The sequence below is a fragment of the Lepisosteus oculatus genome, chromosome 13 (assembly GCF_040954835.1).
Source record: "Lepisosteus oculatus isolate fLepOcu1 chromosome 13, fLepOcu1.hap2, whole genome shotgun sequence".
Classification (NCBI taxonomy): domain Eukaryota; kingdom Metazoa; phylum Chordata; class Actinopteri; order Semionotiformes; family Lepisosteidae; genus Lepisosteus; species Lepisosteus oculatus.
In genome coordinates this window covers 6,768,900-6,781,293 of record NC_090708.1, presented here as the reverse complement: position 1 = coordinate 6,781,293, position 12,394 = coordinate 6,768,900, and the positions used below count along the sequence as shown (strand labels likewise).

General features: G+C 37.0%; 1 protein-coding gene across 6 annotated transcripts in view; it reads right to left on the bottom strand.

Annotated features, from left to right (window-relative positions):
- Positions 1-599: 599 nt before the first annotated feature.
- dock10 (dedicator of cytokinesis 10) overlaps positions 600-12,394 on the bottom strand; it is a 103,455-nt gene continuing 91,660 nt past the window's right edge. For 5 of the 6 annotated variants that reach the window (XM_015360997.2, XM_015360989.2, XM_015360996.2 and 2 more), the window contains 10 exons: positions 11,674-11,780; positions 11,402-11,524; positions 11,021-11,134; positions 7,574-7,720; positions 6,758-6,968; positions 5,741-5,931; positions 4,276-4,376; positions 3,533-3,671; positions 2,667-2,742; positions 600-1,261 (listed from right to left, as the gene is read on the bottom strand). In XM_015360997.2, the coding sequence (XP_015216483.1) occupies positions 1,191-1,261; positions 2,667-2,742; positions 3,533-3,671; positions 4,276-4,376; positions 5,741-5,931; positions 6,758-6,968; positions 7,574-7,720; positions 11,021-11,134; positions 11,402-11,524; positions 11,674-11,780 (1,280 nt within the window). In that variant the 3' untranslated portion in view covers positions 600-1,190. The remainder of the gene's footprint in view (positions 1,262-2,666; positions 2,743-3,532; positions 3,672-4,275; positions 4,377-5,740; positions 5,932-6,757; positions 6,969-7,573; positions 7,721-11,020; positions 11,135-11,401; positions 11,525-11,673; positions 11,781-12,394) is intronic. The other variant, XM_069197263.1, reaches the window with a different exon arrangement.

Genomic DNA, 12,394 nt, shown 5'->3' with positions numbered 1-12,394 from the left:
AACTGAAGTGACGCAAAACCACCGTCTTAAAATGTAGAAAAGCTGACACTGATATCTTGAAAAGCTTGGAAATGTAACATCCTGTATACAGTTCGGGTTTAAGTTATTGTAAATGGTCAAAGCTAATTAATCCTTATATCGTATAATTGACATTGACTTCTACTTGATGTTAAAAATCCTTATAAGAATTACACAGTATAGTTGATTACTAAGTAAAACATACTGGGGATTATGTAAATTATAATGGTAATTTAACTAGATCATGGAAATCTCTTACATTGTGTTATTATTATGTATTTACAATTTGCGATGAAATCATGTGTTAACTACAGCATATTAAAAGTAGACAAGGTGGAATTAATTTGTTCTAAAATCCCTTCAGCTGCCAAAATTTTCTCTCAGTAACTGCATACATTGGCCAAACTCCGAAGCTTATGAAATTCTCCTATGGAAAAAGCAAAAAAAAAACATAAAACATGAAAAAACAAAGCATAGAATCATTCTTATAACTCATTTGTATGCAATGTTTGATTATGTTTCCAACCTGATGAATATATGACTCGACAGAAAGAGGGCAGTTACAAAACACAGTAATCTGCTTGTTACAGACTTAAACAAATTTTATTTAAATGTTATACATAAAATTTAGTGACTTCTTTTTTAAAATTTCTCGAAACCCAAATTTCATATTTTATATAAAAAGGAACAGAAAAAAAATTAAATATTAATTCTTATTTACATTTTAAAACAGTACACAAAATCAAAAATCCATTATAAAACATTGACTTTCCATTTAAAATCTGTAACTGGGAGTTGCGGGTGTTAAGAAACAAGATAGCTCAGTCTGATGCTATACATTCACATGAAGTACACAGCCTGGTTAAGGCTCAACAACACTATCCTCAGGGGGCCGGGACAGGCAGAGGGAACACCGACAGGGGCGCGGCCTGAAAAATCAACCAGTCTGGTATACAGACGTCATTCACATACTGTAACAGCAATCTTCAGCGAGTTCTGGATTTCCCTTGTGGTCTATTCCCTTATTTCCAGTTTGTAAATGTCACAGTTTTTTTTTTTAAAACTTCATTTTGAAAAGAATACTGTACAGGTTCAACAGCCATTCTTGGTTTCATCGCAGTCAGTCGGTTTTGGCTGTTTCGGTGGCTCCTTGCTGGCTCGAGGCCACGGTTTTACTGATTGCTCGAAAGACGTGATGACGCTCCATTCCTTGTTGTCTTGAGGTGTCCTCCCTGTACACAATCTTTAACAGAAACGGAAAAAAAAGTCTAAGCCAGGAGTATGGTTTACATTGCCGTGATACGATGCACGTATATCGTCCAGGGAGATTAACGGAAGTCTCTCGACAACATACATTCATAAAAAGCTAAATGTAAAATATTGCTGAACATTGAGCTCATTGCAGCATGATTCATTCACTCAGTTATGTGACTCTTTTAACCATGGCTTTCTGGATAACCATAAACGTCTTTAAATAACAAAGCAGCCGTTTCATAAGGAAACATGACCACAGAGTTACTGTAACAAAATACCCTGTTCTGTCCAGCTCCTAGGCAAAATGGAGGGAGCCTACCAGAGCCACAGTGGCTGATCTGGCCAGAGCTCATACCGATTTCTGTGGTGTTAAGCAGGTCAGAGAGCACGTCACAATGCAGGGATCACCCCTCAGCACATAAGGAGCAGCACATAGACTCTCCCTGATAGTGCTCACATGAGATTCTCATGCCTGCTTTTTTATCTCAATCAGAGTGTTTCTTTTTCAATAGTAATTAAAAAATACTTAGCACACACCAGTAACTATATAGCTGAGGTGAATTGTTTTTTGCTTCAGTCACAGAAGACAGGGATTTAAACCCATCTCATTAGGATAAGTAGGGTATAAAACCACATCATTAGACGTATAGTAAATTATTTATTAATTACAGTATTTAACTACTTTGTGATAAGCTTCCTGTCATCTATAGACTTTTAGTGTATGATTTGCCTCCCCTAACGCATACAATTGAATTAAATCAAAACATCAAACTCAGAGCTACAGTACATGTCAGATTTCATTCATGAGGAACAAACCTCCAGCAAAACAAAATCTCAAATACTGGATTTATCATTTAGATTGTTGGGTGATCATGTTTTTGACTTAAAGCAATTATTAATACTACAATCTGTTTTATGGTTATAAATAATTTCCTCCATTGACCCAAAATTACACCTTTCAGCTACAAAATAATGCAAGTCAAAGAGATAGTAGAATAAGAGACATTCAGTACAGTGTCACGCTATTCCCTAAAAACAGATGTCAGTGTCCTCCAAGCTCCAGTATTAAAAGGCCACCCTCATATCAATTTACATAGCTCCAGGTAAAATCCTTGGGACATTTTTTTCTGTTCAGATTTTAAAAAATACAACTTAATTTTGTCTGTAAATCTGTAAGGCATGCAACTAAAACGTGATTCTGAAAGGATGGAACAAAATCAAAGCATAAAATTTGTTTGGCCACAGCCAAGGAAACAAAATGTTCGCTAGCGTTTACTAGATGGATTGGTAGATTTCTTAACTAAGGAAAACACAAAGGGACTGATGAGTACTTGCCAGGGAGGTATAACCAAGCACTGAGAACAGAGAACGAGAAAGAAGAAAACATGACATACCAGTTTTGGAAACTGTTGCGAGTGAGATATTAGAAAGAGATGAGCAGAAACTGGAAGAGATGGTGCCATAATGCAGCTAAGGAAGAAAAAAAGAAAGCAACGGAAAACATTGGGAAAAGTGTGGATACAGGTCAGCTCTGCCTGCAGTCTTCAGGCAGGGAGACGTGACACAATCGTGTCTGATCTCAACATATGTGCTCAGTTGTACCTTTGATTTCCCAAGAGTAGCAGGATCAAAAAATGAATATTATATGACTTCTTGTCAATATTGTTAGGGAAGCATGGTAAGTACGTTTATGTTAATATGTTAAATGAATCCTATTGGATGCTTCTATCTGTCAGTAAACCTAAAAAAAAGTGCAAACGTTATCATAAAAAGAAAATTCTCCTTATTTAAAATTAAAATAATAAGAAATTGCATGTTGAAACTTAATCAACTAAAGACAATTTAAACAGTAATTAAAAAAGTGTGTTTTGTGTAACCATCTATTGTTTTAATTATCTGTTACGACATGCATCCTTAAACTTGTACTCCCTTGAAAAGCTGTGGAAAATATCCTCTGTAAAAATCTGAAATAAATGGTCATTGTGAAATTGTTGTTGGGCATTACTCAGAAAATCATGACAATATAATAATGATTGAAATGAAACTGCTTTACCATTTAGACAGTATAGAATAAAGCAGACAGTAGCACCTGTTAAGAATGGATGCAAATGAGCCAGGGGATGGGTTTAGTGCAACCTGCTGTAGGCAACAGTTTAATCTGCTGGCATTGAACCTGAATTATGAGGTTAAAGGTGTGTCCAGCTCAGTCATCTGGTACAGGAGTCTCTGACCCATGTGCAGTGAGAGAGAGACAGCTCACCTGCTCATTCATGATACTGGAGAGCTCACTCAGCATGTCTTTGTAGTGGGTCTTCATCTCCTCCTGGTACTCCAGCTGGTCCTCCTTAATCAGGCGTTCGTTCACCTCCAGAGCATGCCCGCATGCTTCTGCAAACTGCCTGCAGCAGCAAGAGGCACATCGCACAAGAGCGACAATCAAGTCTGATGTGCCATTACTTGACTCTGTTCAGTAATATCTATCTTTCCTCATTATTTATGCATTTCTTCAGCAAATGATGCTGCCCTGTACTGCAGAATGAGAAATGTTCTACACAGTACTCCCACCAAGAAGGGATATAAGGGCTACAGACCTTCAATTTATTCACTCAACTACATTTTTTAATCTCCATGGTAGAATACTGTAGAATGTAAAACAATAAATCAATCTATAGACAGATCCAATCTCAAACTCCTAGGGTACTGAGTGTTCCAGAAATCATTCAGGTTTACATGACAAACTGAGGAAACTGAAAGGTGCCTCTAACATGGAAGACTCTATAAATAATGAACATTATGAGGAATTGAAATCTCTAGCTTGAAGCCATCTGCGGCAATGAAACAGGATATTTTCCCAAATGTGTTCTAAGCCTCTCCATTTCTTGTCATCTGTTTCTGATGTGCAATTGTACTTGGTGACACATCTAGGTTAGCATTTCATGTTTGTCTTCTTTTAACTTTGAATTAAAATGACTCGCAGAAGAAGCAAATGACCACAAGCATTACCTGAAAATCTCTTTCAGGAGTTTCACTTGGTTGTCGGGATACTTCTTTGCATTCTTCTCCTCCAGGAAAGCTCGGGCGTACGCCATCGGGCCAGCATTGACCTGCAACATTGGAGATTTCATTCACCAGGAGGCCCAGTCAAGGGCAGCACGGTGGTGCAGTGGTCAGGGACAATCGCCGCACAGGGGCCCTGGGTTCAATTCCAGACCTAGGGAGCTATCAGCACAGAGTGCCTATGTCCTTCCCATGTTCGAGTGAAACTATCAGTGCTCTGGTTTCCTCCCACAGCTCAAAAACATGCAGCTGGGTTAATTAGCCTCTGGGAGAATTGGTTGGTCCTGGGTGTGAGGATGTGCGTATGCATGTCTGTGTGAAGGACTACGCCCGTCTGGGCTGTACCATGCCTTGTGCTCATTGCTTGCCAGGATAGACTCCCGCCCCCAGTGATTCCAATTTGGAAGAAGCAGTTAGAAAGTGGAGGGATGCAGGATGGAGACCCTTCTGTCGACAATGCAATGTAGCACAACACATTAGCTGTAGTAAAGCTGCTGGACGTTCAGTCATCATAAGCCATTTCTGTCATAAAAACGCAGAGCAGGCATTCCGAAACTCAAGCATATGTAACATATGTAATGTGGGCAGCCAATGAACATTAAAAGATACAGTGATTTGGACTGTCACTGCATAAAGGGGTTTTGTTTTCCCTTTCCAGACCTTTGAATAAACTGTTCTGCACACATTACATCACATTCCTCTGGAAAGACTGAAATGTTTGCATGTTAATAAACTGACAGCTAATCACTAGTGCAATACTGCCTTAGAGGATGCTCCGAAAAGAGAAAATGTAAAAAGAAAATTCTATTTCCGAGACCCTAGAGGATTAAGTTAATGGGGATATTGTCATAAACCTTAATCTGTGTGCTATTTATGAATGCCTATTGAAATTAATCCAGGATTACTTCAGCCTTTCTTTTGATATAATCATGTTTTAGAGTAAGAACGGTGAGCAAGCATAATCCAAATTAAAATCTTATGTGAAACATGGTCTTGGAATTGATTTAAGGCTCTTTTGTAGAAAAGGATTAGGTTGCAAATCTTCTAAGACACGTCTCTGGATGTATGTTAGTAAGAGGCTCACTCAGCTCTACAACAGCACGGCAGCTAGCACAGCAATCAAAAAGACACCTGCTGTTATTCTTTCATTTGTGAAGTTTGCCTTTTAGAATTTCAAACAGCAACTTAAAATTTCAAAGCACAAGCCCCATCTTAACAGACGCATTCCATTATTCTAATTTTTCAGGCAGAATTAAATCAAAGATGTGCTCTCTATTTCATTTCCTTCCATTCACAAGACATGACAGCAGATCTCATCTCAACTCCCAGACTAATGGAACAGCTGGAGGTTTCTCTGGCCCTGGGGGTCTGGACTGTGAAATGTACACACCTGGTGCTTTCAATACATTACCTTGACACTAACACTGCCCTGAAGTTTCAGCTGCAGCCTGATCATGTCCACCTCCTCCATGAAGCAGAGCTGGTTGAGCTCTGACACCTTCCGTGACATTTCATCAATGGCCACTTCAATTGGGTTGAGCTCTGTGCTTTGCTGGTCAACAACCTGGATACGTTTCTTCACATATGGAAATGTAGAGCTGGCTGCAAGGCAGACCAAAAAAATAAATAAATGATAAGTAACTTTATTTGCATAGAATACACAACCGTAGACCTCTAAATATTTGTTAAAGGGAAACCTGACATTCCCTAGTATTTCAAGACACAAATAGAAAAGACAGTTTTGTATTTTATAACAGGTGTAGGACACTGAACATTTAATAAAACTAAAAAAACATGTATTTATGACCAAATAAGAAAAGAAAATTCAAATATTTAAATCCTCAGTGGAATGAATAAAGGCAGCCCTGTTGAATTCTGTAAAAACCCATGGTGGGAACACAATCTTCAGGACACAAGTAGAAAACTGCATGGAGGCGTATTAAAAATCGAGAACTGGAGGTACGTCTTAAGCAAAGGGTTGTAGGAATATTCAATATGTTACACAGCAATGTTAAAGTCGATGCTCTGGTTTCTTTAAAAAAACAACTGGTTGAGAACTTTGGTTCAATTAGCTATGAACTAGCAAACAAGCTTGAAGGGCCAGATGGCCTGGTCTTGTCTGTAACCTTCCTTGTAATCGTATAAGACTGGCAAGCAGGATGTCCATTAGTTACTAAGCAATGGAGGATGGAGGACTCCAGCTGTTACCTTCTCACAGCACTCTAAAAAAGAGTATGATTTAGAATCACCCTGCAACTGGAGACGTTTACTAGGTCTTATTGGCATTGTGGAATAAATCCAACCTACTGTGAAGTGAAAGGCAATCGTGAAGTAGTTTTCAAGTACCATTAATGGATACACATGACTCTGTAATCTGTTGTCTGCGATTATTCAGCTAATATTTTCAAGAGGAAAACTATGGACGCACTTGTCAAGATAGTTCGTCTTTTGCACTGCTCTTCAACGTCCCCATGCTTTTTCCCGGACAGTGTAAAGGGAGTCTCAAACACAAAGCGTTTGATGTTGTGATGTCTCTCAAAGTCGGTCTTCTTTTCTTGAAGCTCTTTCTCATCAAAATATGGAGTTACGTATGTGACCTGGATATAGGCGTATTTTGGATCCAAATCCTTAGGGTTGACCTAAAACAACATAGAGATTGCAGAGAGAATAAAATTGAAATATATATTTTCCACACGATCCCACTCACTGTTTTATCATGATGATACAAGTGTGTTTAGTCAGTTACCACACAATGGATTTAAGATGGTAATAAGCTTTCAGGTTCAAACATATAAACAGGAATCATTCACTGGCTGAGTACAACCACCCGAGTATCTCACCAATGAATTGTATTTTAATTTGGAGTTTTGTCAAAGACACTGTTGTGAACACAAAAACAGCACGTACTGTAGAAAAGCGAAGCCGAAACATATTTATCTTGAGAATGTAATCAAAATGAATAATTGATCCAATTCAAACATGAACTCATTTGAAAGGTCACTCCATCTAAAAACAGTTTCTCATTCATTTATGGCTGTGAACAGAAGTGACCACAATCTTACAGTACTGCACAGTGCACTTCATTCTCTGAACCTAAATAAAATGTATTTCTACTGGGTGTTATAACATTCTTCTGAGGAAATATTTAAAGTGATGCCCACAATAACAATACACTATAAACAGCTAAACTTTACGTTATGTCTTTCCTGAAATAATAATTTAAAATAATTTGGTTTAAACGCACCTTGTTTGAATCCTGGATCATTTTTACATTGTCTGCTCCAAATTTATCGGAATACAGTTTTAGCAGCCTCTGGGATATTTCTGAAAGACCTGTCAGTTTGGGCTCTTTGTATATGAATTCTTTGCTCTCCTCTTCTTCAAAAAATCCCTGTAAAAGATAGATGGTTATATTATATTATGCTCAATTGTACTGTCTTTTCAAATAACCTTAGATGTGAAGAGCCTGCAGTAATTGTAGATCTATCTTTGAAGATTGTTGTTAATATTTTAGCTTTCTGTCCACTGAAGGTGAATCTTACAACAAAAATGGTTTTCAGAAAAATACAGTCGATTCTGGAGTGCTATCATTCAATGAAACTGCTGAAAAAATACGCAAAAAGAACAACTCTGCTTGATAGTGGGAAACTTGCATACCGAAAACTGAAAAGAACTGTGACAGAAAAGAAATGTCCTTCTCTTGTGTCTTTTTCTGAGATTAACTGCCTAATAAGGACAAATCTTCCTACTAATGTATTCATTATGAAATCTGGGAGATCTCATGGAACAAAAACAAATCCAAATTTAACAATTATTTTGCCTTTATATTTTATTAAAGAAAAAGTGTTGTTGAGCAATTCATGATCAAATACTGAAATATTTTATTGTTTGGTAAAATAAATATCAATATCAATGACAGGGCTAATGAGGAAACTGCAAATACTTCTGTGTTTTGTAAGAATTTATGCATAAACAATAAAATTAATACCTGTCGAATACATTTAATAAAATAAATGAGAAAAAAAAACAACCTAAAGACTTTAGGTTATAGGGGTCACTGTGTTTGATATTTGTCAGGATCCCTAAACCCTTTTTTGCCCAAAGTGTCTGCTATAGCACCATGATCCATTAAGAAGCACCATTTAGAATCTTATAGAAATTCTTCTTGTTATTTAGTGAAATATAGGATATTATATCAATATTTTTGTTCATTCTTTTCTGTGAACCAAATAACCTATTTTAATGGAGGGTTATCTTTATTGTGATGGTTCTTGTTTTTGGTTTAATAGAAAATGTATAAGAAGCAAAAGGCCTGAGACTGTTAGAAGACTTTCTTAGTATATACTACCACCCTGTGGGGAATGAGGGTATTGTTGTGAACATGGCACACATAACATCTGTAAATCTGAGTGGTAAGGACAGCGGGGCCTTAATGCCCTTATTAAGATCACACTCAGATTTTGTAACACCCCCCAGATTAGCACAGTATTGTGAAAAGATCTGTAATTTTGTTTGGGTTGGAACTATCAACAGCAGGGTTTTAACTAGGTCCAGACCTCCATTTGACTTTTAAACGTAAGACTGAGCAAACCAGCAGGAATGACTCTGTGTGAAAATATTCCCGCAAGGGGAATTCAATATCCAATCAATATAAAAATAATTACAATGCAAGTGGATTTAAACTTTAGTTTTTATAACTGAAATGTGATTAAATTAACACAAACTTGTTACATACCGTGAGTATACCTGACAGACTTCTACATTTTCAAATGAATAGTTTGGCCTAAATCATTAAATTTATTATAAGATGTTAAGTTCTCACGTTGACAATTTTCTCTGGGCATTGTGGACTTAGGTGTGACAAACAACACAGGTGTTAATGTCAAAGGGAATTATTTACAGCACATTAGATGTGGAATGGAAAGAAAACCTAATAATGAAAAGGAAGCAATTCCAAAAGCAGAAAGTCTCAGTATGTGAAGGCAAAATTACTGCAGTGTAATGGCAGATGAACACAGTTTTAAAACCTTTATGAAAAAATAGATTCTCTCAGCCACTTCTGCTACAATGTTAACCATATTGGTGTCATGTAATATTAAGCCAGGAAAGTTTGAAAGAGTTAAGATGACATTTGAATTCTATGGAAAGACCACGGAGAAGAATATAAGGGGATTTTGAGGGAATGTAAAATGTAAGTGTCTAAGATATTATATGTACACATAATTGCCTGAGATTACATATATATACACACGTGTGTATATATGTATATGGTATATAAAGAACAACTTTAGTGTACTTTAACGTATGACACCGACAGAAGCACGTTAGGAACATTATGCAACAGTAAAGCAAATGCAAGAGAAACGAAAAACTTACCACTGCCTTGAAAAAGACAAAAAAGGAAGAAAAGAGCAGACGACTGCATTAAAGAGGCTCAGACTAGAGCTTACCTAAAAGAAAAGTGCTTAAAACACACAAGAGCTCTTTGTGTTGTGCATGCCACTCTTGAATCACAGTCACTCTTTAAAGATGCTAATTGGCACATAACATGAAGTGCTTAGGGAATAATATACAGATACCAAAGGTAGGATACCAGTGACATTTTTTCACCTCTAACACCACTGATCCCCACTTCCAGTTGAATTTTACTAGGTCTGTCTTTTCTCATTATGTGTTCACACAGCAACCAAACCACAGAGTTTTGGGTTGAAACCTGGATGTAGAATAGTACCCCACAAAGCTTAAAGCTAATACTGTTTTCTATCAATTCTTAGTGCAGTATAAATTCAGCAGACAACGGAGGGTTTGCTCTCTTAGAATCAAGATCCCTTTACTGGGACCACCTGCATTTCAGTACACTTGTAATACCGGCACATAGTGAACTGGTTTTTCAAAATGATCTGCTGATGAACTGCTAAATGTTTAGCTATACACAGCTAACAAAATTCAAAACAGCTAGTTAAAATGTTTTTTCTGTAGTTGCAGCCTTGTGTAGTGATGTTTGGAAAAGGTTTTTTCAGGCATGTCTGTGTTATACTTCTGTAAAATGGGTGTTTCTTGTTAAATACACAACTATTTGTGTAAGAAAAATATTAAACAAAGTAAAAATCATATAAAGGAAATCGAAAAGCAATCACACTAACTTCAAGCAAGTGTACTTAAGCATATATTGCATATTACATTTGTATCATATACAGTACATTACATATTTTCTTTCCCACTTTATGTTAATGGTATCTTACTTTAAGTCTATGTATATTATTCTAAAAGAAAATGCAAACAAAAAAGAAAACACTCTGCAGAAATCCACAGAAGTAGAAGGCTTAAACTTAGAAATGTAACCAATGTATCCACAAAAGGCAACCACAATATTTTTATATAATCTAGAAACGCATGAACAATGAGAAACAAAACCAAAAGGAAAGAAGCTGTGTTCATTATTTTCGACCTTAACTTTTCCTGACAATTGCTCAGTGGAAAGTATTGTTAAAAATAATTTGAAAATAGTATCAATTTCTCATGTGTCAGATTATAGAGACAGCCTGTCGTTTTGATAAAGGTGGCCAGCAGGTCATATTATCTACTGTCACAGATCTGATATCTTGCTCAGTGATCCTGGTGAGACTTTCCCTTTTAAGGTCAAAGTCACAATGAGTCTAGAGAGACAAAATATTGTATGATTACCGCTTACCTGACCATAAAAGGCAACTCGGTAGTATCTTCCGAACAGTCGTTTCTCAGAGTTCACCACTTCTGTCACCTTGAGATATGATCGATGGATGTCATAGTACAATTCTGACAGTCTCTGCGAAACAGGGACATGGAGAAGAGTTACTGAACAACTTAATCATTCATATTCAGTGCATTGGAATGAATAAGCTGCCTTGAGGCAAGTCTCCTTCTCCATGTTGCACAAAATATTAGGCTGCACATTCAAAAACACACAAATCTTTTCGATTTCACTGATATGCAGCAACAGAGGACAGAGACAAGGACAAAACAAACTAGATTCTTTTTAATTTTCTTCTACATGAAAGACTATGAAACACTGCCCGATCTGAAATCCGCTTACTTTGAAGTCCCTTCTCTTCTCAAACACAGCGATCACAGGCTTGCTGACGTCAGCGATGAGCTCGTGTCTCTCCGATTTCCAGAGGTAGTCGACACATAGCTCCAGCTGCTCCACGAGACTGTCCTGGGAAAGTCAGAGAGCACAGAACCAGCCTCAGTGTTTGAGAACATCAAAGGGCATATTCATGAAAAGGTACAGTACCTATCTCATCTCCACTGTACCCCCACCCTTCTTCCCTCACCTTGAGAAGAGCAGTGGACGCCATCTCTTACCTCAATATATGGAGTGTCTTGCATTCCTGTGTCTTCCTTCATGGCTCCTTCTTCTTTTACATTAGGGGTAATGCAGAGAAACGCTGCCCAGCCCATTGCAAAAGAAGCTGAAGTTTGGAACACAAGCATTTTAGAACATGCGCCTATCACTTGAAAAATACAAAAACAGCATCCATTTAAACCTAATTTGTTCAGCAAGTTCTTAGTAGTGTGTAAAAAGTAAAACAGTCCAGTCAGAGGAAAATTCTGCAGCCTGCAGTCCTTATCTGTCTGTATCCTGGTACTGTACCTGAGCCTTTTTTATCATCACTATGTAATTAATTATTACTCAAAGAATACATTTATGACATTGTTTGCTTATGGGATCGCACTATTACATATTTGAAAGTCTCTTTCAACCTTAATTTAATATACCGGGTACCTCATAGTTAAGATAATGCAATTTATCATTAGTTCAGGTAATGGAAAATTACTCAGCATGATTTATCTATTTTCGTTAAAGCAGACTAAGTGCATTGATCTCCTTGTGACTTCCCTGCGATCCGTTTTTTCTGTAATTGCTTGGTTTATTCTAATGGAAACAGTTGAAAAGCTGAACAACTTGAATAGATATTTTATATGAAGGGGATACTGTGGCAATTGTAAAATATCTAAGAATTTAGTTTGGAAAGAATCCATATAGACACCGAATGTACTCAATACCAAAATAAAAATTAAGAAA